This window comes from Borostomias antarcticus (assembly GCF_949987555.1).
Source record: "Borostomias antarcticus genome assembly, chromosome: 14".
NCBI lineage: Eukaryota > Metazoa > Chordata > Actinopteri > Stomiiformes > Stomiidae > Borostomias > Borostomias antarcticus.
This window is the reverse complement of record NC_140247.1, coordinates 19,319,561-19,345,696: the sequence shown is the minus strand read 5'-3', so window position 1 is coordinate 19,345,696 and position 26,136 is coordinate 19,319,561. Positions and strand designations below refer to the sequence as shown.

At 43.7% G+C, this 26,136-nt stretch overlaps 4 protein-coding genes and 1 pseudogene across 5 annotated transcripts; all 5 read left to right on the top strand.

Annotated features, from left to right (window-relative positions):
• Positions 1–254: 254 nt before the first annotated feature.
• Positions 255–1,486, top strand: LOC311317490 (protocadherin gamma-A11-like; the record flags this gene model as incomplete). Its single annotated transcript, XM_084448570.1, is given in 2 exon segments — positions 255–1,425; positions 1,428–1,486. Coding segments are annotated over 2 exon segments (1,230 nt in total).
• A 4,291-nt stretch (positions 1,487–5,777) lies between these two features.
• Positions 5,778–8,830, top strand: LOC311317488 (protocadherin gamma-A3-like; the record flags this gene model as incomplete). Its single annotated transcript, XM_084448569.1, has 2 exons — positions 5,778–8,159; positions 8,819–8,830. 2 exons carry the CDS (start codon positions 5,778–5,780, stop codon positions 8,828–8,830), a joined length of 2,394 nt encoding a protein of 797 aa, XP_084304695.1.
• A 260-nt stretch (positions 8,831–9,090) lies between these two features.
• Positions 9,091–16,254, top strand: LOC311317487 (protocadherin gamma-A10-like; the record flags this gene model as incomplete). Its single annotated transcript, XM_084448568.1, has 3 exons — positions 9,091–9,466; positions 13,004–15,057; positions 16,228–16,254. The coding sequence occupies 3 exons, from the start codon at positions 9,091–9,093 to the stop codon at positions 16,252–16,254; spliced, it is 2,457 nt and encodes an 818-aa protein (XP_084304694.1).
• Positions 10,162–11,393, top strand: LOC311317939 (protocadherin gamma-A3-like; annotated as a pseudogene). The gene is made up of 2 exons: positions 10,162–10,201; positions 10,397–11,393. The product of its transcript is annotated as a protocadherin gamma-A3-like (transcript).
• A 2,304-nt stretch (positions 16,255–18,558) lies between the features above and the next one.
• Positions 18,559–26,099, top strand: LOC311317486 (protocadherin gamma-A10-like; the record flags this gene model as incomplete). Its single annotated transcript, XM_084448567.1, has 4 exons — positions 18,559–18,819; positions 19,363–19,933; positions 23,393–24,333; positions 26,067–26,099. The coding sequence occupies 4 exons, from the start codon at positions 18,559–18,561 to the stop codon at positions 26,097–26,099; spliced, it is 1,806 nt and encodes a 601-aa protein (XP_084304693.1).
• Positions 26,100–26,136: the final 37 nt, after the last annotated feature.

Below are 26,136 nucleotides of genomic sequence, written 5' to 3'. Positions count from 1 at the left end.
ATGCCACTGATGCTGACAGTGGGTCAAATGGATATATAACGTTTTTACTATCTAACTTAATGAGCGATCAAGCAGATCAATTGACAATTGATCAAAACACTGGGGTATTGTCCGTTTCAGGTAAAATCGATTATGAAAAGGATAAAAGATTTGAAATTAGGATTGAAGCTAAAGATCAAGGTGGACTGACAGACTCCAGCAAAGTCGTAGTTGAGGTAATCGATGTAAACGACAATGCTCCTGTCATAAGCGTCATGTCATTCACTAGTCCGATATCTGAAGACTCCCCTCCGGGCACAACCATTGGCATTATTAATGTTAAAGACCTGGACTCAGGAGAAAACGGACAGGTGAGCTGCAGTTTAGACCAAAACATCCCTTTTAAGATCAAATCAAATTTGAGAAATTACTACACGTTGGTAACTGACGCCATATTAGATCGTGAGCTTGTGTCAGAATATAACATCACCGTAGTGGCCAGTGACGCAGGCTCTCCGCCTCTCTCAAGTAGGAGAACCTTTCACCTGAAGGTGTCTGACGTCAACGACAATGCCCCGGTGTTTCCACGAGGTTTTTACAACTCTCATATTGTGGAGAATAACTCTCCTGGTGTGTCTATACTGACGGTCAGCGCTAAAGATCCTGACGCCAATCAGAATGCCCGTATGTCCTATATTCTGGAAGATACCTACGTCAGCGGGACTCCGGTATCTGGTTATGTCTCTGTTAATGCAGAGAGTGGAGTCATACATGCGGTGCGCTCCTTTGACTATGAACAGATTAAACAATTTAACCTGATCATCAAGGCACAAGATGGTGGTTCTCCTCCACTCAGTAGTAACGTGACTGTGAATATTTTCATCCAAGACCAGAACGACAACGCACCTCAGGTTCTGTACCCAGTCCAGACTGGCGGCTCTCAGGTGGCTGAAATGGTGCCTCGTTCAGCAGATGTGGGCTATCTGGTCACTAAAGTGGTGGCTGTTGATGTGGACTCTGGACAGAATGCCTGGCTCTCCTATAAACTACAGAAAGCCACAGACAGGGCTCTGTTTGAAGTGGGCTTACAGAATGGAGAAATAAGAACTATACGCCAAGTGACTGATAAAGATGCTGTGAAACAAAGGCTCACTGTTGTAGTGGAGGACAACGGGCAGCCCTCTCGTTCAGCTACAGTCAATGTTAACGTGGCGGTGGCCGACAGCTTCCCTGAAGTGCTCTCGGAGTTCACTGACTTTACGCACGACAAGGAGTACAATGACAACCTGACTTTTTACTTAGTCTTGGCTCTGGCTGTAGTTTCATTCCTGTTTATCACGTGTTTAGTGGTGATTATATCAGTGAAAATATACAGATGGAGACAGTCTCGCATCCTCTATCATTCCAATCTCCCGGTTATTCCGTATTATCCACCGCGTTACGCAGACACTCTGGGAACAGGAACTCTACAGCACGTGTACAATTACGAGGTGTGCAGGACGACTGACTCCAGAAAGAGTGACTGTAAGTTCTCCAGACCCGGTAGTCAGAACGTCCTGATAATGGACCCCAGCTTGACAGGGACCATGCAGCGGATTCAGAGTGAAAAGAGCATCTTAGACGAACCAGATTCTCCACTGGAGGTGAGTTTACTGACATGCAAAACTAGTCCTTTTATGAAATTATATTTAAACTGGGGAGTTTATTTATCAGGTTAGTGGCATGTGTTTCTTAATTAAATTTTCAAGTGTTTCCCCTGAGATTGTTATTCTTTGTAGGATAAATTTCATGAGATCATGTCAATAATGATGTAATAGTTGAAGATCAGATTAAAATTACTTCAGCTGAAACAGTTTAAGCTCTACCAGCATTGCAGCTCCACCATTAGCTGTGTCGCTGTCCATCGTGCTGAAACCTTCTATCTTTCCTGTTCATTCATATCCCTTTAGGCCTGTCTTTTGCTGTGCTCCAATTACAGAGGATGTGACTTTAACTCTGACTGACTTTAAATATCAGTCAAATACCAATTTAAGCTCATAACTCATTATTGTACATATTCATGCCGCTGGCCTATCCATTTAGTGGTTATAAGGACCGCTTGTGCAATGGTCAGGGTAATATTGCGCAATCTGGTATGCGCTAAGATGCCACTGTCATTTTTGCAATTACATCATGGTGTTCAATTCATACAAGAGACATCTGTTAACATATCCTGTTATACACCACCTGCAAATCATGTGTGTCATTTACTTCCTGTTCATCACGTGTTTAGTGGTGATTATATCAGTGAAAATATACAGATGGAGACAGTCTCGCATCCTCTATCATTCCAATCTCCCGGTTATTCAGAATTATCCACCGCGTTACGCAGACATTTTGTGGATGGAAACTCTACAGCACAATTACCAGGATGAATGTCTCCAGAAAGAGAAAGAGTGATATGAAGTACAAATGACCCTTTAGTCACACGTACACACGGACATACACCAGCCCACTTCCGGCTTTAGGCCTGGGCCATAGCAAACACACACCAGTATTTGCCATGTCTCTCCTATGATGCTTTTTTAGCCTCTCTTACTCTGAAAGTGTAATTCAATGTAATGTATTGCTTTATAAATCTTCTTAGCCGGTAGACAAACATACTCCTGGAGCTTGCTCAATCGACTTGTTGAGAGGGGTCAGGGAAGAATTTTTACAGCTCACTTATCTGGCCCCCGGGTGATTACTGTTTTTTTGCTTCCCTCTGGAATATGTAGAGGTGGGTCGTATGCCCACCTCCCTTGTTCTCTGTAAAGCGCATTGTGTTGCCTCTGGGTATGAAATGCGCTATACAAATAAAGCTTTGATTGATTGATTGATTGATTTAGTCAGAGTTTGGTGAGCACTGATGTAGCTAGGACCGATACTCTACAGAGGGGGAAGCAATCAACTGACGACTCACACTCAACAACACTGGTGACTTCTGATTCAGGATGAAGTTGAACAATGCATTCATGTTGTATTCAAGCAATTTGAGGGGTTTGTGTTTGATGCTTGTGTCACGCCCTCCACTTCCACCCAGCCTGTATCCAGTCTCTCTCTCTCCCTCTCCCTCCCCTGCCTGTGTGTGTGTGTGTGTATGTGTGTGTGTGTGTGTGTGTGTGCGTGCGCGCCTATGTGTGTGTGTGTGTGTGTCTCTGTCTGTATGTCTGTGTGGGTCAGAGAGAGAGACAGTGTGTGTAATGGGGCGGCTGTAGCTCAGTTGGTAGAGCGGGTCGTTCAGTGATCGAAGGGTCAGTGGTTCGAATCCCAGCTCCGACTGTCCACATGTCGAAGTGTCCTTGAGCAAGACACCTAACCCCAAATTGCTCCCAATGAGCAGGTTAGCACCTTGCATGGCAGCTACCGCCATTGGTGTGTGAATGGGTGAATGAGAGGCCATTGTAAAGCGCTTTGAGTGCCGCTAAGGTGGAAAAGCGCTATATAAGTGCAGTCCATTTACCATTTACTGTATGTGATAGACAGAACTGGCGGTTCAGTGATGGTTGATATTCTGACGGGTCAGAATGGGTCATCACAACAGAATATCAGTATCGTTTAAGATATGTCTCTTCCTCAACATTCTGCTGCAAACTTCTCTCGTTCTCAGGTACATATGGCCTGTATGAGCTTATGAGACTATAGTTTGAATGCCTCATGAACTAAATTGTTTTTATTTCCTTTTTCTCTTTTGTGCTCTCCTCCATGGACCTCCCTCTACACAACACCTTCCTCTACACAACACACAACCCCTCCCTCTACACAACTGACAGGTAAGAACACCTCAATTCCCCTGAATTGTTCCTCCCATGTTGTGATTCAAACTCTGTCATATATGCAGTACTGTACTGTAATGCTGTGTCACAAAACTCAGCATTTCAGCTCTCACCACACTCACACACAATATAGGTCTCTCTCTCTCTCACACACACACACACACACAATCACACAAACATCCTTCCACACACAGTGAGTGTGTGCGTGGTGGGACTTGCTTCATTCTCTGGTTGTCTCCTGGTGATGTCATTCTCCTGCCCTGCTCTGGTTGCAAGCCTGCCTCCCATCAAGCCTTCAGTCCAGCAGTATAGAGAGCCCAGTTGTTCTTCCACCCATCACCAGATCATTGTGGTAACAGGGTAGCCTCGCTCTCAGCCACTCTGCACTGTTTAGGATTCAGAGTTAGTCCTGTGTTTCCTGTTCCTAGTCTCTTTGTATTTTTTTGTCTCCACATTGTAGTTCCCCTGCGTGTCCTAACTGCCCTGCCTACATGTCTGCCCTACCTGCCCTGCCCAACTGCCCTACCTGCCCTGCCCTACCTACCATACCTGCCCTGCCCACCTGCCCTACCTGTCCTACCTCCCCTGCCCACCTGTCCTACCTGCCCTACCCACCTACCCTACCTGCCTCCTTACCTGCCCTGTCTGACTGCCCCACCTACCCTCCATGCTCTGACCCACCACCCTCATTTCCCTTCATTAAAACGCTGTTCACATTCACTGCTTGTCCTGTCTCTTGTGTCTTGCGCTTGCTTTACCTACTGTCAGCCCTAACATTGTGCCACTCCATTTGTGTGATAATAATTCACTATAGTCTGTGTGACATGACATTACCACATGCATATATTTATTATGACAAAAATAGTTCAGGTACCATTAGGTATGGTGATTGTGGTATTATGGTGAGGATTTGATTGCAGCCTCTGCTTGAGATCCAATGGGTTTATCCTATATCGCTTTGTCGCAGTCCAGAGCAGTGGTGCTGAACACAGACTGAGACCACAAAGTCGTTCTTGTTGCATTTATATTTAGATGCTATTGTCTACATTCATGAAGACTGAGCACCCAGTTGTATAAAGACTTTAAAGACTGAGTTGAGCACGTTATGGATTCCTTTTAATGCATTTTATATCTAGAAATCACATTTGGTTTACGTAGCTTAATCTCGCCATGCTGAGCGGTATCCTTTCCCTCGTCGTTAGTTTGTCAGCAGTCTCACTAGTAAAGATTATTTCTTGAGTTACATCAAGTAAACGATCGTTCCTTATGTCGCTGTCCGTGGTCCTGAAACTCTCTTCTCTCATCCCTGTGTAATGTATTGCTACGAGTTTAGGCCTACGTGTTGCTGAGGTATAAATGCGGAGGATGTGATTTTAGGTCCTACAAATACAGTCATTCATTTACCAATTTCAGACAATAATTTTGACAGTTGTTACATACTCATACTATTCAGTAGTTGGCTATAACGTTTACTTTATTGGGCTAAAGCAATGCTCAAGGTAATATTGCATATATGGTTTGTGCTAAGTTGATAAAATGGCACTATGTATTTTAAAAGGCGTTTTCCATACCATTAATTGTTTTGCAGTTAAATCATGGTGTAGCCTATAATACGTTAAAGAGACGTGCGTCTTAACGTGTCTTCATCACCGGCAAATAATTTTGAGTTCTTCCATGTGATGGTGTTCTGGTTTTGGACAGTAAGGGACGCTATTGGTCAGTAATATCAGCTCTGTCTGCTGTTGTCAGAGTCTCCTCCTCTGACACTGCGTTCTGCAGAGGAGAGGGAGAGGCTATGTGCTTAAAACGAGGCTGAGCGAGACGAGACATACATGTTCTCCACCATTACACGGATGAAACGGTGTAAAAAAAGTCTGGATTAATTCTAAAATTGATTTTTTTTAAGAAAGGGACATATTTTCGTGGGATATATACCGTTTGCTTACAATGGCTTTTGAAGAATTTCGTCAACCTGGACAGTGGTATTTGAGACTACGATGGCAAATGTTGGCTTTTCTCCTATGCACCGGTCATATTGTTATTGGCCAAATACGCTATTCTATCCCGGAGGAGATGAAGAAGGGGTCGCTTATCGGTAACGTAGCTCAAGACCTGGGAATAGATTTGAAAAGGCTCCGTGCCGGTCGGGCCCGTATCGTGACGGGAGAGAGCGTTCAGTACACGGAGCTGAAGACAGACAAAGGGATTCTAGTCGTGAGTGAGAGAATAGACCGAGAGCAGCTTTGTGGCGACGTCACACCGTGTAGCTTCAGCTTTGAGATCATATTAGAAAATCCCATCGAATTGCACCGTGTTACTGTTGAAATTCTGGATGTGAATGACCATTCGCCCGTTTTTCCAACAAAAGATATACATTTTGAAATGAGTGAATCGGCTACAATTGGAGCGCAATTTCCACTAGAGCATGCAGAGGATCCTGACGTAGGACTTAACGCCCTACAGAATTATATTTTAACTCCCAACGATAATTTCATTCTAAAACAACATGCGAATCCAGACGGTAGTAAATATGCTGAAATGGTGCTTCAGAAACCGCTAGACAGAGAGGAACATCCCCGTCTGTCTTTAAAGCTGATCGCTGTAGACGGTGGAAATCCGCAGAGATCTGGTACAGTAAATATAGATATTACTGTCCTAGATGCCAATGATAATGCTCCCTTATTTAACCAAACAATATATAGAGCTGCCGTCATTGAAAACTCTCCAAAAGGCAGATACATTACAATGGTGAACGCTACCGATGCAGATAGTGGCTCATATGGGCAACTAACATACAGCTTTTCCAAGCAGAAGGGAAGCATTGCGGATATATTTAGTATTGACGAGAATACTGGAACTATATCAGTTTCAGGACCGATAGATTTTGAAAAAGATAAGAAATACGAGGTGAGAGTAGAGGCAAAGGATAGTGGAGGATTAACAGGCACCAGTAAAGTTGTAATTGAAGTTACTGACGTTAATGATAATGCTCCAATAATAAATGTCATGTCCTTCTCCAGCCCCGTGTCTGAAGATGCTCCTCCAGGTACCACGATTGCTGTTATAAATGTAAAAGATGCTGACTCAGAGAAAAACGGGCAGATTACATGTTCAATAGATACCAAACTTCCGTTTAAAATAACGTCATCGTTATCTACCTATTATAATTTGATCTCAGATGTAGCGTTTGACCGAGAAATGACATCGGAATATAATATTACCATAACAGCAACTGATTCAGGTTCACCTCCTCTCTCTAGCACCAGAACGTTACACCTTAGAATCTCTGACGTCAATGACAATGCACCATTATTCGATAAAAGCGTTTACTCTGCATACGTCACAGAGAACAACTCTCCTGGAATGTCCATATTTACAGTCAGAGCGCGTGACTCTGATGCGAATCAAAACGCGAGGATTTCCTATCTAATCGAGGACACGCAGGTCAGTGGCAGTCCAATTTCTGCTTATATATCCATTAACTCTGAGACAGGAGTTTTACACGCCGTTCGCTCATTTGATTACGAACAAATCAAAGACCTGAAAATAATTGTGAAGGCGCAAGATGGTGGTTCTCCTCCTCTCAGTAGCAACGTGACTGTTAATATCTTCATCCAAGACCAGAACGACAACGCGCCTCAGGTTCTGTACCCAGTCCAGACTGGCGGCTCTCAGCTGGCTGAAATGGTGCCTCGTTCAGCAGATGTGGGCTATCTGGTCACTAAAGTGGTGGCTGTTGATGTGGACTCTGGACAGAATGCCTGGCTCTCCTATAAACTACAGAAAGCCACAGACAGGGCTCTGTTTGAAGTGGGCTTACAGAATGGAGAAATAAGAACTATACGCCAAGTGACTGATAAAGATGCTGTGAAACAAAGGCTCACTGTTGTAGTGGAGGACAACGGGCAGCCCTCTCGTTCAGCTACAGTCAATGTTAACGTGGCGGTGGCCGACAGCTTCCCTGAAGTGCTCTCGGAGTTCACTGACTTTACGCACGACAAGGAGTACAATGACAACCTGACTTTTTACTTAGTCTTGGCTTTGGCTGTTGTTTCATTCCTGTTCATCACGTGTTTAGTGGTGATTATATCAGTGAAAATATACAGATGGAGACAGTCTCGCATCCTCTATCATTCCAATCTCCCGGTTATTCCGTATTATCCACCGCGTTACGCAGACACTCTGGGAACAGGAACTCTACAGCACGTGTACAATTACGAGGTGTGCAGGACGACTGACTCCAGAAAGAGTGACTGTAAGTTCTCCAGACCCGGTAGTCAGAACGTCCTGATAATGGACCCCAGCTTGACAGGGACCATGCAGCGGATTCAGAGTGAAAAGAGCATCTTAGACGAACCAGATTCTCCAGTAGAGGTGAGTTTACTGGTATATTTTCCCGCTTTCAAAACAGAAATGTGGAATATGTTTCTATTTTCATTTCTAGTCTCACTTGTTGCTTGCTGTAGCATGCGTTGCATAATCGATCATGAACAATCCTCTGCGGTGTCCGAGTTTCAAAAGAGCCTTTCAGCACCATGTACTGCGGACTGCGCCTCTTTAGTCATAATGAACTGCTGTAGACTCAATTAATATTTTCATATCTTTAATAACTGTATATTCCTTGGAAATTACACTGCATTGAAGTAGATTATTTCCGTGTTTATTGCTTTTGTTTTGTTATTATTTAAATATTGTATCCATGTCTTGTTCTGTAAAGTAGGATGGCACCTATACATCAGCAAATTCAGCAGTATTCAGCACCATGGAAAGTTGGACAGCTACACTATAATGCACACTCATCTTGAGCGTGCGTCAGACTGTTCTTTGTGGAGGCACTTCTCAAGTGCGTTTGATTAACACAAAATCCCTTTCTATACAACTTGTATTTTCGTTGTTTTTGTATGTTTTACTGCATTTTCTGTCGTCTATACGTTTAGGGTTAGGCCTTGTGATGTTGTCTGATCCCTCTTAATGTTAGGGTACTCCGTGTAGGCTTACAGCTTCTCGTCCTCCTGAACAGTGGTGTTCATGTTTTGGTCTCTAAGGGACGCTGTTGATCAGTAGAATAATTTCTCTGCAGTGTTCAGTCGGTGTTCTCCTCCCCTGTTCTCTGCTATATGAGAGAGAGAGAGAGAGAGAAACAGTCTGTGCTTCAAACGAGGTGCGGCTTGACATTCGCTCTCACCCATAGTGTACTCATAGCTGCATTCAAGAGGAAGACAAAACTCGGAACTATTATCTTCTTCATCTTAAATGTTATCATTGGATACATCATACCGTCTTTCATTTGTTGGATATTTTTCTCACTTTGACTGCAATGGCATTCGAAACGTTCCCTCAACCGCTGTGCGTAAAATGGCGTTTTTACCACGGAATTAAATGGCAAGTGCTTGTTATTCTCCTGTTTTTGAGTCACACTGTTATCGGGCAAATCCGGTATTCTATCCCGGAGGAGATGAAGAAGGGGTCGCTTATCGGTAACGTAGCTCAAGACCTGGGAATAGATTTGAAAAGGCTCCGTGCGGGTCGGGCCCGTATCGTGACGGGAGAGAGCGTTCAGTACACGGAGCTGAAGACAGACAAAGGGATTCTAGTCGTGAGTGAGAGAATAGACCGAGAGCAGCTTTGTGGCGACGTCACACCGTGTAGCTTCAGCTTTGAGATCATATTAGAAAATCCGATTGAATTGCACCGTGTTACTGTTGAAATTCTGGATGTGAATGACCATTCGCCCGTTTTTCCAACAAAAGATATACATTTTGAAATGAGTGAATCGGCTACAATTGGAGCGCGATTTCCACTAGAGCATGCAGAGGATCCTGACGTAGGACTTAACGCCCTACAGAATTATATTTTAACTCCCAATGATAATTTCATTTTAAAACAACATGCGAATCGAGACGGTAGTAAATATGCTGAAATGTTGCTTCAGAAACCGTTAGACAGAGAAGAACATCCCCGTCTGTCCTTAAAGCTGATCGCTGTAGACGGTGGAAATCCGCAGCGAACTGGCACAATAAATGTAGATATCACTGTCCTGGATGTGAATGATAACGCTCCTGTATTTAACCAGTCAGTGTACAGAGCTGCTGTCACAGAAAACGCTCCGAAGGGCAGATACATTACAACTGTGAACGCTACCGATGCAGATAGTGGCTCAAATGGCCAAGTAACATATAGCTTTTCCAAACAGAAGGGAAACATTGCGGATATATTTTGTATTGACGAGAACGCTGGAACTATATCGGTTTCAGGACCGATAGATTTTGAGAAAGATAATAAGTACGAGGTGAGAGTAGAGGCAAAGGATAGTGGTGGATTAACAGGCACCAGTAAAGTTGTAATTGAAGTTACTGACGTTAATGATAATGCTCCAGTGATCAACGTCATGTCCTTCTCCAGTCCCGTGTCTGAAGATGCTCCTCCAGGTACCACGATTGCTGTTATTAATGTTAAAGATGCTGACTCAGAGAAAAACGGAAAGATTACATGTTCAATAGATACTAAACTTCCGTTTAAAATAACGTCGTTATTATCAACCTATTATAATTTGATATCAGATGTAGCTTTTGACCGAGAAGCGACACCAGAATACAATATAACCATAACAGCAACTGATTCAGGTTCACCTCCTCTCTCTAGCACCCGAACGTTACACCTTAGAATCTCTGACGTCAATGACAATGCACCATTATTCGATAAAAGCGTTTACTCTGCATACGTCACAGAGAACAACTCTCCTGGAATGTCCATATTTACAGTCAGAGCGCGTGACTCTGATGCGAATCAAAACGCGAGGATTTCCTATCTAATCGAGGACACGCAGGTCAGTGGCAGTCCAATTTCTGCTTATATATCCATTAACTCTGAGACAGGAGTTTTACACGCGGTTCGCTCATTTGATTACGAACAAATCAAAGACCTGAAAATAATTGTGAAGGCGCAAGATGGTGGTTCTCCTCCTCTCAGTAGCAACGTGACTGTTAATATCTTCATCCAAGATCAGAACGACAACGCGCCTCAGGTTTTGTACCCAGTCCAGACTGGCGGCTCTCAGGTGGCTGAAATGGTGCCTCGTTCAGCAGATGTGGGCTATCTGGTCACTAAAGTGGTGGCTGTTGATGTGGACTCTGGACAGAATGCCTGGCTCTCCTATAAACTACAGAAAGCCACAGACAGGGCTCTGTTTGAAGTGGGCTTACAGAATGGAGAAATAAGAACTATACGCCAAGTGACTGATAAAGATGCTGTGAAACAAAGGCTCACTGTTGTAGTGGAGGACAACGGGCAGCCCTCTCGTTCAGCTACAGTCAATGTTAACGTGGCGGTGGCCGACAGCTTCCCTGAAGTGCTCTCGGAGTTCACTGACTTTACGCACGACAAGGAGTACAACGATAACCTGACTTTTTACTTAGTCTTGGCTCTGGCTGTAGTTTCATTCCTGTTCATCACGTGTTTAGTGGTGATTATATCAGTGAAAATCTACAGATGGAGACAGTCTCGCATCCTCTATCATTCCAATCTCCCGGTTATTCCGTATTATCCACCGCGTTACGCAGACACTCTGGGAACAGGAACTCTACAGCACGTGTACAATTACGAGGTGTGCAGGACGACTGACTCCAGAAAGAGTGACTGTAAGTTCTCCAGACCCGGTAGTCAGAACGTCCTGATAATGGACCCCAGCTTGACAGGGACCATGCAGCGGATTCAGAGTGAAAAGAACCTCCTGGATGAACCTGACTCTCCACTAGAGGTGAGTGCTGGAGTGCAGGATTCAGTCTTTATAATCTTCGCACAATGTGTTCGTCTTGTGTTCCATTGTAGTTGGAAAATATTGATTTTGAATTCAAACGGGTTGCGTTCGGATTCCCATTTCTGTTGCCCTTTCAGCACCATGGAATGTGGACAGCGACAATTTGTCTGGCTTGAGCTGAGGCCAACTGTTGCGCGCGCCACCACTCCGCAGATTTGCCAAAATACTATTAAAGAAATAGCTTTAATCCTCTTTTTTTCTACCTACGCATCCATGGTTGCATCCACATGAAATAAATCCCCTTCAAGTGTCGACTTTAAGTATGAGGCTGTGTTGCATGGCATAAGTTATTTTGAGATATCAGATGATCAACAGTGTATGTTATTTTCGAATCGAAAAGATAAAGTAGGCCTAAACTCTGCGCGAGGCAACGGTCCACGAGACAATTCCAATCTCCATGTAGGCATGCGTTATTTTCGCATCGAAATCACTGGTATCAACCAGTATGAAGAGAAAAAGTTATACAAAGAGCTTTCTCTGTTTAGCATAACAGAAGGGAATAGTAGGACTGTTAAAATGGGTTTTCACTCATATAGCATCCATGTTTATCTAACTTGATTTATCGGATGCCAAGGTTAGGTACTTCAACGGCCTCATCATAGTTGAATGTATTTGGCTATCAGCTGTGTTGAACGGTGTGACATGAAGACCATCAGTGGACTTTGAGCAATTTGGTGCATCGTGGAAAATTAAACTACAATGTATGGTTTTCATTGAGCATCATTCTCACATGATTATGTTTCAATGCTGTGAGTGTCTCTGTGGTTCAGTTGTGTAGTTCAGTAAATTGGACTCAAAGGGCCGCTGTTGGCCAGTGAGTTGCAGATGCAGGGCATATTTGCAGCAGTATCTTCCTCCCCCATCATCTCGATATATTAGAGAGAAAGAGGAGGACACAGAACGCACAGTCCGGGTTACAGAGAAGAGCACGGAGACGCCGAGCTGCTGTTCTTTTGTTACATATTTCAGGATTGTGGACTAATTTCCCTTCGATGCGTGTTACTGGGAATAAATAGACTATTTTCAACTTCACGTGGAATTTAAAGCATTTGCTTCTTTCATACATCAAAGAGAATGTCGGACAGAACAATGACACGGCAAGTACTGTTGTTCATCTCGGTCCTCTCTCTCGGTTCAGTGCTCGGGCAGGTCAGTTACTCCATTCCCGAGGAAATGGCGAAAGGCTCTTTAGTCGGTCACATAGCGCAGGATCTGGGTTTAGATATAAAAAGATTGAAATCAGGAAAAGCTCGTATTTATACTGGAGACAGCGCAGAATACATCGAGCTGAATAAAGAAAGGGGAGTCCTCCTCATCAAAGAGAGAATAGACAGAGAAGCGCTCTGCGGACAGACGACGCCTTGCGCTCTACATTTTCAGATTATACTGGAGAATCCGATGGAGTTTTATACAGTTACTATTGAAATAACTGATATGAACGACAATCCTCCCATTTTTGACAGGACTGAGATTAAATATGAAATCAGCGAGTCTGCTTTAACAGGAGCTAGATTCGTCTTAGACAGAGCAATAGACGATGACGTCGGTGTTAATGGCCTCCACAGCTACTTACTAAAACCAACTGATAATTTCGTTCTAAAAACAGTCAGTCGGGGAGATGGTAGTAAAAATGTTGAAATGGTTTTACAGAAACCTTTAGACCGAGAGACACAAGAGCATGTTAACTTGATTTTAACAGCAGTGGATGGAGGCGAGCCGCAGCTGTCAGGGACAATGCAGATTATAATAACTGTACTAGACGCCAATGACAATGCACCGGTTTGCTCTCAGCCAGAGTATAAGGCCACTGTCTCAGAAAACGCCCCTATAGGCACCGTCTTAACGACAGTCAGCGCAACCGATGCTGATCAGGGAACAAACGGGAGAATAACATACTCGATTCCTAAATTAGGAGTAGGCAGTCTGTTTCAGATGGATGGAGAGGAAGGTGTAGTGAAGCTAATTGGAAACGTAGATTTTGAAAAACAGAAACATTACGAACTGGACGTTCAAGCAACAGATCAGGGTGGTCACTCTGATGCTTGTAAAGTGATTATTGAAGTTGTTGATACCAATGATAACAAACCAACCATAAATATCATGTCGAAAACAAACAGCATATCTGAAGACGTTAAAGCGGGGACAGTTGTAACAATGATGAATGTTCAAGATGCAGATTCAAATGAAAATGGGAGAGTTAATTGCTTTTTGGATGAAAACGTTCCTTTTGTGATGAAAACAACTTCGAATAATTTCTTTACCGTCGTAACAGACAGTGAACTGGACCGAGAGAGAGACTCTGAGTACAACATCAGTGTGACGTGTTCTGATGAGGGCGTGCCCTCTCTCTCCAGCAGCGTCACTCTCACCTTACAGGTATCAGATGTGAATGACAACGCGCCTGTCTTTGAGAGGAGCTCATATGAGGCCTACATTATAGAAAACAACACACCAGGCCTCTCTATATTCACAGTGAAAGCCAGAGACGCTGACTGGAACCAGAATGCCCGTGTTTCTTACATACTGGAGGACTCCTCGGTTAACGGAGTGCCCGTCTCCTCATATGTGTCCATTAGTGCTGATAGTGGAGTCGTCCATGCAGTGCGCTCTTTTGACTACGAGCAGATCAAGGATTTCCAGTTCCGCGTAAAAGTTCAGGATGGAGGCTCCCCTCCTCTCAGTAGCAATGTGACTGTGAAAATACTGATCCAGGACCAGAACGACAACGCGCCTCAGGTTCTGTACCCAGTCCAGACTGGCGGCTCTCAGCTGGCTGAAATGGTGCCTCGTTCAGCAGATGTGGGCTATCTGGTCACTAAAGTGGTGGCTGTTGATGTGGACTCTGGACAGAATGCCTGGCTCTCCTATAAACTACAGAAAGCCACAGACAGGGCTCTGTTTGAAGTGGGCTTACAGAATGGAGAAATAAGAACTATACGCCAAGTGACTGATAAAGACGCTGTGAAACAAAGGCTCACTGTTGTAGTGGAGGACAACGGGCAGCCCTCTCGTTCAGCTACAGTCAATGTTAACGTGGCGGTGGCGGACAGCTTCCCTGAAGTGCTCTCGGAGTTCACTGACTTTACGCACGACAAGGAGTACAATGACAACCTGACTTTTTACTTAGTCTTGGCTTTGGCTGTAGTTTCATTCCTGTTCATCACGTGTTTAGTGGTGATTATATCAGTGAAAATATACAGATGGAGACAGTCTCGCATCCTCTATCATTCCAATCTCCCGGTTATTCCGTATTATCCACCGCGTTACGCAGACACTCTGGGAACAGGAACTCTACAGCACGTGTACAATTACGAGGTGTGCAGGACGACTGACTCCAGAAAGAGTGACTGTAAGTTCTCCAGACCCGGTAGTCAGAACGTCCTGATAATGGACCCCAGTTTGACAGGGACCATGCAGAGGCTTCAGAGTGAAAAGAGCATCTTAGATGAACCAGATTCTCCACTTGAGGTGAGTTTACTGACATGCAAATCTAGTACTTTTATGAAATTATATTTAAACTGGGGAGTTTATTTATCAGTTTAGTGGCATGTGTTTCTTAATTAAATTTTCAAGTGTTTCCCCTGAGATTGTTATTCTTTGTAGGATATATTTCATGAGAGAATCATAACCTAACATAACATAATCATAACATAACAATCATAAGCTCATAACTCATTATTGTACATATTCATGCCGCTGGCCTATCCATTTTGTGGTTATAAGGACTGCTTGTGCAATGGTCATGGTAATATTGCACAATCTGGTATGTTTTTATTAGTATACCTTTAATTAATCATGTGCTGAGATGCCACTGTCATTTTTGCAATTACATCATGGTGTTCAATTCATACAAGAGACATCTGTTAACATATCCTGTTATACACCACCTGCAAATCATGTGTCTCATTTACTTCCTGTTCATCACGTGTTTAGTGGTGATTATATCAGTGAAAATATACAGATGGAGACAGTCTCGCATCCTCTATCATTCCAATGTCCTGGTTATTCAGAATTATCCACCGCGTTACGCAGACATTTTGTGGATGGGAACTCTACAGCACAGTTACCAGGATGAATGTCTCCAGAAAGAGAAAGAGTGATATGAAGTACAAATGACCCTTTAGTCAGAGTTTGGTGAGCACTGATGTAGCTGGACCGATACTCTACAGAGGGGGAAGCAATCAGCTGACGACTCACACTCAACACTGGTGACTTCTGATTCAGGATGAAGTTGAACGATGCATTCATGTTGTATTCAAGCAATTTGAGGGGTTTGTGTTTAATGCTTGTGTGTCACGCCCTCCACTTCCACCTAGTCTGTATCCAGTCTCTCTCTCTCCCTCTCCCTCCCCTGCCTGTGTGTGTGTGTGTGTGTGTGTGTGTTGTGTGTGTGTGTGTGTGTGTGTGTGTGTGTGTGTGTGTGCGCACATGCCTGTGTGTGTCTCTGTCTGTATGTGCGTGTCTGTGTGGGTCAGAGAGAGAGATAGTGTGTGTGTACTGTATGTGAGAGACAGAGCTGGCGGTTCAGTGATGGTTGATATTCTGACGGGTCAGAATGGGTCATCACAACAGAATATCAGTATTGTTTAAGATATGTCTCTTCCTCAACATTCTGCTGCAAACTTCTCTCGTTCTCAGGTACATATGGCCTGTATGAGCTTATGAGACTATAGTTTGAATGCCGCATGAACTCAATTGTTTTTGTTTCCTTTTTCTCTTTTGTGCTCTCCTCCATGGACCTCCCTCTACACAACACCTCCCTCTACACAACACACAACCCCTCCCTCTACACAACTGACAGGTAAGAACACCTCAACTCCCCTGAATTGTTCCTCCCATGTTGTGATTCAAACTCTGTTATATATGCAGTACTGAACTGCAATGATGTGTCACACAACTCAGCATTACAGCTCTCACCACACTCACACACAATATAGGTCTCTCTCTCTCTCTCTCTCTCTCTCTCTCTCTCTCTCTCTCTCTCTCTCTCTTTCTCTCTCTCACACACACACAGACACACACACAAACACACAAACATCCTTCCACACACAGTGAGTGTGTGCGTGGTGGGACTTGCTTCATTCTCTGGTTGTCTCCTGGTGATGTCATTCTCCTGCCCTGCTCTGGTTGCAAGCCTGCCTCCCATCAAGCCTTCAGTCCAGCAGTATAGAGAGCCCAGTTGTTCTTCCACCCATCACCAGATCATTGTGGTAACAGGGTAGCCTCGCTCTCAGCCACTCTGCACTGTTTAGGATTCAGAGTTAGTCCTGTGTTTCCTGTTCCTAGTCTCTTTGTATTTTTTTTGTCTCCACATTGTAGTTCCCCTGCGTGTCCGACCTGTCCTACCTGCCCTTCCCACCTGCCCTACCTGCCCTGCCTACCTACCATACCTGCCCTTCCCACCTGCCCTACCTACACTATCCACCTGTCCTACCTGCCCTGCCTACATGCCTGCCCTACCTGCCCTGCCCACCTGGCCTACTTACCCTACCCACCTGTCCTACCTGCCCTGCCCACCTACCCTACCTGCCTCCTTACCTGCCCTGTCTGACTGCCCCACCTACCCTGCATGCTCTGACCCACCACCCTCATTTCCCTTCATTAAAACGCTGTTCATATTCACTGCTAGTCCTGTCTCTTGAGTCTTGCGCTTACTTTACCTACTCTCAGCCGTAACATTGTGCCACTCCATTTGTGTGATAATAATTCACTATAGTCTGTGTGACATGACATGACAACATGCATATATTTCTTATGACAAAGATAGTTCAGGTACCATTAGGTTGTGCTGATTGTGGTATTATGGTGAGGATTTGATTGCAGCCTCTGCTTGAGATGCAATGGGTTTATCCTATATCGCTTTGTCGCTGTCCAGAGCAGTGGTGCTGAACACGGACTGAGACCACAAAGTCGTTCTTGTTGCATTTATATTTTGACTCTATTGTCTACATTCATGAAGACTGAGCACCCAGTTGTATAAAGACTTTAAAGACTGAGTTGAGCACGTGATTGATTATTGTTCATGCATTTTATATCACATTTGGTTTACGGTAGCTTAATCTCGCCATGCTGAGCGGTATCGTTTCCCTCGTCGTTAGTTTGTCAGCAGTCTCACTAGTAAAGATTATTTCTTGAGTTACATCAAGTAAACTATCGCTCCTTGTGTCGCTGTCCGTAGTCCTGAAATTCTCTTCTCTCATCCCTGTGTAATGTATTGCTACGAGTTTAGGCCTACGTGTTGCTGAGGTACAAATGCAGAGGATGTGATTTTAAGTCCTACAAATAGTCATTCATTTACCAATTTCAGACAATAATTCTGACAGTTGTTACATATCCATACTATTCAGTAGCTGGCTATAACGTATACTTTATTGGGCTAAAGCAATGCTCAGTGTAATATTGCATATGTGTTTTGTGCTAAGTTGATTAAATGGCACTATGTATTTGAAAAGGCGTTTTTCATACCATTAATTGTTTTTCAGTTAAATCATGGTGTAGCCTCTAATACGTTAAAGAGACGTGCGTCTTAACGTGTCTTCATCACCCGCAAATAATTTGAGTTCTTCCATGTGATGGTGTTCTGGTTTTGGACAGTAAGGGACGCTATTGGTCAGTAATATCAGCTCTGTCTGCTGTTGTCAGAGTCTCCTCCTCTGACACTGCGTTCTGCAGAGGAGAGGGAGAGGCTATGTGCTTAAAACGAGGCTGAGCGAGACGAGACATTCATGTCCTCCACCATTACACGGATGAAACGGTGAAAAAACTCTGGATTCATTCTAAAAAAAAGATTTTTTTTAAGAAAGGGGCATATTTTCGTGGGATATATACGTTTTGCTTACAATGGCATTTGAAGAATTTCGTCAACCTAGAGGACTGTGGTATTTGAGACTACGATGGCAAATGTTGGCTTTTCTCCTATGCACCGGTCATATTGTTATTGGCCAAATACGCTATTCCATCCCGGAGGAGATGAAGAAGGGGTCGCTAATCGGTAACGTAGCTCAAGACCTGGGAATAGATTTGAAAAGGCTCCGTGCGGGTCGGGCCCGTATCGTGACGGGAGAGAGCGTTCAGTACACGGAGCTGAAGACAGACAAAGGGATTCTAGTCGTGAGTGAGAGAATAGACCGAGAGCAGCTTTGTGGCGACGTCACACCGTGTAGCTTCAGCTTTGAGATGATTTTGGAAAATCCTATGGAGCTTCATCGCGTAACTGTGGAGATTTTAGATGTAAACGACCATGCGCCTTCTTTTCCAAATAAAGAAGTGCAATTTGAAATCAGTGAATCGGCTAGTGTTGGAGCTCAATTTCCACTAGAGAGTGCAGAGGATCCTGATGTAGGACTTAACGCCCTACAGAACTACGTGTTGACCCCCAACAATAATTTTATTTTAAAACAACATGCGAATCCAGACGGCAGTAAGTATGCAGAAATGATTTTACAGAAACCGTTAGATCGAGAAGAACATCCCCGTCTGTCTTTAAAGCTGATCGCTGTAGACGGTGGAAATCCGCAGAGATCTGGTACAGTAAATATAGATATCACTGTCTTAGATGCTAATGATAATGCTCCTGTATTTAACCAGTCTCTGTACAGAGCCACTGTGATGGAAAACGCCCTTAAAGGCACCTACATCACAACTGTGAATGCTAGCGATGCAGACAGTGGATCAAACGGACAAATGTCATATAGTTTTTCGAAAGTGAAGGGAGGCGTAACGGATATTTTCATAATCGATAAAGATACTGGGGTGATATCTGTTTTGGGGCAGATAGATTACGAGAAAGATAAGAAATACGAAATTAGGATAGAGGCAAAGGATCAAGGTGGTCTGACAGGCACGAGTAAAGTAGTAATTGAAGTTTCTGACGTTAATGATAATGCTCCAGTGATCAACGTCATGTCTTTCTCCAGCCCCGTGTCTGAAGATGCTCCTCCAGGCACCACGATTGCTATTATTAATGTCAAGGACGCCGACTCGGAACGGAGCGGACAGATTACTTGTTCTATTGACATGAAACTTCCGTTTAAAATAATGTCGTCTTTAACTAGTTATTATAATTTGATATCAGATGTAGCTTTTGACCGAGAAACGACACCAGAATACAATATAACCATAACAGCAACTGATTCAGGTTCACCTCCTCTCTCTAGCACCAGAACGTTACACCTTAGAATCTCTGACGTCAATGACAATGCACCATTATTTGATAAAAGCGTTTACTCTGCATACGTCATAGAGAACAACTCTCCTGGAATGTCCATATTTACAGTCAGAGCGCGTGATTCTGACTGGAATCAAAACGCGAGGATTTCCTATCTAATCGAAGAAGTGCAACTCAGTGGCAGTCCAATTTCTGCTTATATATCCATTAATTCTGAAACTGGAGTTTTACATGCCGTGCGGTCATTTGATTATGAACAAATTAAACAACTTAAAATAGTTGTCAAGGCACAAGATGGTGGTTCTCCTCCTCTCAGTAGCAACGTGACTATTAATATTTTTATCCAAGACCAGAACGACAACGCGCCTCAGGTTCTGTACCCAGTCCAGACTGGCGGCTCTCAGGTGGCTGAAATGGTGCCTCGTTCAGCAGATGTGGGCTATCTGGTCACTAAAGTGGTGGCTGTTGATGTGGACTCTGGACAGAATGCCTGGCTCTCCTATAAACTACAGAAAGCCACAGACAGGGCTCTGTTTGAAGTGGGCTTACAGAATGGAGAAATAAGAACTATACGCCAAGTGACTGATAAAGATGCTGTGAAACAAAGGCTCACTGTTGTAGTGGAGGACAACGGGCAGCCCTCTCGTTCAGCTACAGTCAATGTTAACGTGGCGGTGGCCGACAGCTTCCCTGAAGTGCTCTCGGAGTTCACTGACTTTACGCACGACAAGGAGTACAATGACAACCTAACTTTTTACTTAGTCTTGGCTTTGGCTGTAGTTTCATTCCTGTTCATCACGTGTTTAGTGGTGATTATATCAGTGAAAATATACAGATGGAGACAGTCTCGCATCCTCTATCATTCCAATCTCCCGGTTATTCCGTATTATCCACCGCGTTACGCAGACACTCTGGGAACAGGAACTCTACAGCACGTGTACAATTACGAGGTGTGCAGGACGACTGACTCCAGAAAGAGTGACTGTAAGTTCTCCAGACCCGGTAGTCAGAACGTCCTGATAATGGACCCCAGCTTGACAGGGACCATGCAGCGGATTCAGAGTGAAAAGAACCTCCTGGATGAACCAGACTCTCCACTGGAGGTGAGTACCAATGACCAATCTGAGACTGAGACTAATGCTGTGTTTAATGTTTCATTACATTGGTGGCATTTTGGTACCATTTCTTTGTCAGTCTTTTCTGGCCAAGGTTTCAGCACCATGGACAGCGTCCAATCCATTCTCAATTTTCTCTCACTCATCACCTGATCTAAACTTTGATCATGGTAAATCATATTGTACAACGAGGTTGAGTTACATCCAATTATTTTAGTGCTGAATAATGAATTGTCCCCGCATCATTTTGTGCGGCAACCAATAGGCCTGTTCTTAAGAAAGTTACTTTCTTACTCTAAAGAAAATTATTTTGACGTTTATTTGTGCTTTATTTGACATTCAATCACCAGTTTTCAATCAAAAGTCGACAAACTCAATTGATATATATATGTGTGTGTGTGTGTGTGTGTGTGTGTGTGTGTGTGTGTGTGTGTGTTTTATTGCTCTTTATATGTATGTCCATTGGAGGGGGTTAAGGACATGCTGATGTAAATATTTCGACCTCATTCAAATCAGAAGGACTTAAATGGGACACCACTCGTTGCAATAGGACATTTTCTTTGACAAGAGGTAATATGATTTATATGATAAATGCCAGTACCACTGGTTAGACTATGGTATTGACTGTTAACCATGAAATTGCCACGGCTGTTATGTTGTTGCACATTCATGTGTTAATATTGTGGGACTGAGTTGGGTGACATTACGTGTACTAGATATTTCCCTTTAAGACTATAATGTGGTTATAAATACAAAGTATGAAGCCATTTCATGCAGTTCAGTCAAGTCAACTCAGAGGGACGCTGTAGACCAGTGAGTCTCAGTCATAGAGCAGAACTGCAGCAGTACCTCCCCCATCATCTCGATATATTAGAGAGAGAAAGAGCAGAGAACAAAGTATGAGCTACGGAGAAGATTAGATACGGACACACTGGGCGTGGATTCTTTTGTTACATGATTGAGGATTGTGGATCTATTTCCCTTTTATTTTTGGCTCTGAGAATCAATGGAATTATCTACACGTGATTGAGGATTTTAAAACATTTGTTGGATTCGTATATTGAGAAAATGTCGGAGAGAACAATGACACGGCAAGTACTGTTGTTCATCTCGGTCCTCTCTCTCGGTTCAGTGCTCGGGCAGGTCAGTTACTCCATTCCCGAGGAAATGGCGAAAGGCTCTTTAGTCGGTCACATAGCGCAGGATCTGGGTTTAGATTTAAAAAGATTGAAATCAGGAAAAGCTCGTATTTATACTGGAGACAGCGCAGAATACATCGAGCTGAATAAAGAAAGGGGAGTCCTCCTCATCAAAGAGAGAATAGACAGAGAAGCGCTCTGCGGACAGACGACGCCTTGCGCTCTACATTTTCAGATTATACTGGAAAATCCCATCGAGTTTTATACAGTGACTATTGAAATAACTGATATGAACGACAATCCTCCAATTTTTGACAGGACTGAGATAAAATATGAAATTATCGAGTCTGCTTTAACAGGAGCTAGATTCGTCTTGGACAGAGCAATAGACGATGACGTCGGTGTTAATGGCCTCCACAGCTACTTACTAAAACCAACTGATAATTTCGTTCTAAAAACAATCAGTCGGGGAGATGGTAGTAAAAATGTTGAAATGATTTTACAGAAACCTTTAGACCGAGAGAAACAAAACCATGTTAACTTGATTTTAACAGCAGTGGATGGAGGCGAGCCGCAGCTGTCAGGGACAATGCAGATTCTAATAACTGTACTAGACGCCAATGACAATGCGCCGGTTTGCTCTCAGCCAGAGTATAAGGCCAGTGTGATAGAAAACGCCCCTATAGGCACCGTCTTAACGACAGTCAGCGCAACCGATGCTGATCAGGGAACAAACGGGAGAATAACATACTCGATTCCTAAATTAGGAGTAGGCAGTCTGTTTCAGATTGACGCAGAGGACGGTGTATTGAAACTAATGGGAAACGTAGATTTTGAAAAACAGAAGCATTACGAATTGGACGTTCAAGCAACAGATCAGGGTGGTCACTCTGATGCTTGTAAAGTGATTATTGAAGTTGTTGATACCAATGATAACAAACCAACCATAAATATCATGTCGAAAACAAACAGCATATCTGAAGACGTTAAAGCAGGGACGGTTGTAACAGTCATGAATGTTCAAGACGCAGATTCAAATGAAAATGGGAGAGTTAATTGCTTTTTAGATGAAAACGTTCCTTTTGTGATGAAATCGACTTCGAATAATTTCTTTACCGTCGTGACTGACAGTGAACTGGACCGAGAGAGAGCGTCTGAGTACAACATCAGTGTGACGTGTTCTGATGAGGGCGTGCCCTCTCTCTACAGCAGCGTCACTCTCACCTTACAGATATCAGATGTGAATGACAACGCGCCTGTCTTTGAGAGGAGCTCATATGAGGCCTACATTATAGAAAACAACACACCAGGCCTCTCTATATTCACAGTGAAAGCCAGAGACGCTGACTGGAACCAGAATGCCCGTGTTTCTAACATACTAGAGGTCTCCTCGGTTAACGGAGTGCCCGTCTCCTCATATGTGTCCGTTAGTGCTGATAGTGGAGTCGTCCATGCAGTGCGCTCTTTTGACTACGAGCAGATCAAGGATTTCCAGTTCCGCGTAAAAGCGCAGGATGGAGGCTCCCCTCCTCTCAGTAGCAATGTGACTGTGAAAATACTGATCCAGGACCAGAACGACAACGCGCCTCAGGTTCTGTACCCAGTCCAGACTGGCGGCTCTCAGGTGGCTGAAATGGTGCCTCGTTCAGCAGATGTGGGATATCTGGTCACTAAAGTGGTGGCTGTTGATGTGGACTCTGGACAGAATGCCTGGCTCTCCTATAAACTACAGAAAGCCACAGACAGGGCTCTGTTTGAAGTGGGCTTACAGAATGGAGAAATAAGAACTATACGCCAAGTGACTGATAAAGATGCTGTGAAACAAAGGCTTACTGTTGTAGTGGAGGACAACGGGCAGCCCTCTCGTTCAGCTACAGTCAATGTTAACGTGGCGGTGGCCGACAGCTTCCCTGAAGTGCTCTCGGAGTTCACTGACTTTACGCACGACAAGGAGTACAACGACAACCTGACTTTTTACTTAGTCTTGGCTTTGGCTGTAGTTTCATTCCTGTTCATCACGTGTTTAGTGGTGATTATATCAGTGAAAATATACAGATGGAGACAGTCTTGCATCCTCTATCATTCCAATCTCCCGGTTATTCCGTATTATCCACCGCGTTACGCAGACACTCTGGGAACAGGAACTCTACAGCACGTGTACAATTACGAGGTGTGCAGGACGACTGACTCCAGAAAGAGTGACTGTAAGTTCTCCAGACCCGGTAGTCAGAACGTCCTGATAATGGACCCCAGCTTGACAGGGACCATGCAGCGGATTCAGAGTGAAAAGAACCTCCTGGATGAACCTGACTCTCCACTGGAGGTGAGTGCCAATGACAAAGCTTTGACTGAGACTTCTGCCGTTTTTTTGTTTTTTTACTTAATAACTGCTTGCATTTTGGTATGACTTATGTCAGTCTTTTCTGGCCACGGTTTCAGCACCATGGACAGCGTATCATCTATTCTCAATTTTCTCTCTCTATCTGTCACTCATCACCTGGTCTAAGCTTTGATCCTGGCTGATCATACTGTCCTATAAGGTTGAATTGCATATTTGGTTGTTGAGTAATTCATTGTTCCCCCATCATTTTATATAAACCTCATGGATGAACCAGACTCTCCAGTGTAGGTGTGTGTGCTGCAGCGCTCTTGGAGAACACAGTCCAATGACAACCTGACTTTTTACTTAGTCTTGTCTTTGGCTGTAGTTTCATTCCTGTTCATCACGTGTTTAGTGGTTATTATATCCATGAAAATATACAGATGGAGACAGTCTCGCATCCTCTATCATTCCAATCTCCCGGTTATTCTGCATTATCCATCGCTACGTATACACTTTGTAGATGGGAACTCTACAGCATGGACATTTGTGTGCAATGAGCAGTTTGTTTTCAGAGGCCAGTGCAGTTTCCATAGATTTAAAGAAAAGTGTATATTTAGTTTTACACACGATCCAAATGAATTGTACTTTTTTTTCCTCTCAGATGACATAAATTACATAACTATTACGATTTTGAGAAGACTACTGCCCAGGCAGTAGTCAATGTATGTGAAATAACTATGTTGTTAGGATGAGGGTTGAAGTGAAAGTAGTTTAATTACATGTAAGCTTTTAATGACAGTGAGTGTCATCGTGAGAAAGAGGAAGGGTGGTAGTGACATTTGTCAGTTTGTGGGAAGCCTTAGAAAAGAAGACAGGTAAGTTGACAGCAGTGAGAACATGAGTACCAGTCAGATGGGAGATGTATTCAGTCAGAAGAGATGAGTCAATGTTAAAATTAGCACCAGTCAGATGGTAGAAGTATTCATTCGGAAGAGATGAGTCACTGGGTGTGTTAAGTAGCTGAGCGCTCAGTCAGCGATCAGTGATCAGAATTCACTTAACAGGTTGCTCAGTGAGCAGCTTTGAACTATGATCTGTTTGAGCCAAACACCACGTCATAATCATCATCATCACCTGAGCAAACAAAAACAAGGGGCGCCTTTTGGCTTGGGAATCGTTGGGACGCTGCTCGCTAATCACACATTAACAACAGGTGAAAAGTTCTTGTCTCTTAGCAACTCAGCGCTCGGTTAGAGCAGACCGTTAAGTGGTTGTAAAAACCGCTCAGAGTGAGCATTCACTCACTGAGCGCTCAGCTACTTAACACACCCAATGTTTCTTACTATGACAACCAATGCCATTCAAATCAGAAATGGTTAGTAATCTCTTCCTGAACATCATAAGATGAAACACCACTTGTTTACTGATAATATTTCGTTCCTGTTGACTCTGTGTTCAGAGTAAGAAGAGAGAGAGAGAGAGAGAGAGAGAGAGAGAGAGAGAGAGAGAGAGAGAGAGAGAGGGGGGGGGGGAGATAGAGAGCATGAGGACACCAACAGGCAGAGCAGGTCACATGGAGGTGAGTGAGAATAGGAGCAAATATTCATGATTAAGACCGAATAATGATCACAGCAGTCCGATCCTAATGTATAGACTCCTGTTGGCTCCCATATGTGTATCAATTCACTAGTTAACTGATTATATATCTTTCAGGTTCACTCTGTTCCATTCAGAGAAAGGAGAAGACCTCCTCTCTTACTGGATAGCAGAGGAGAGGAGGAGAGAGGGCAGGAGAGGAGAACA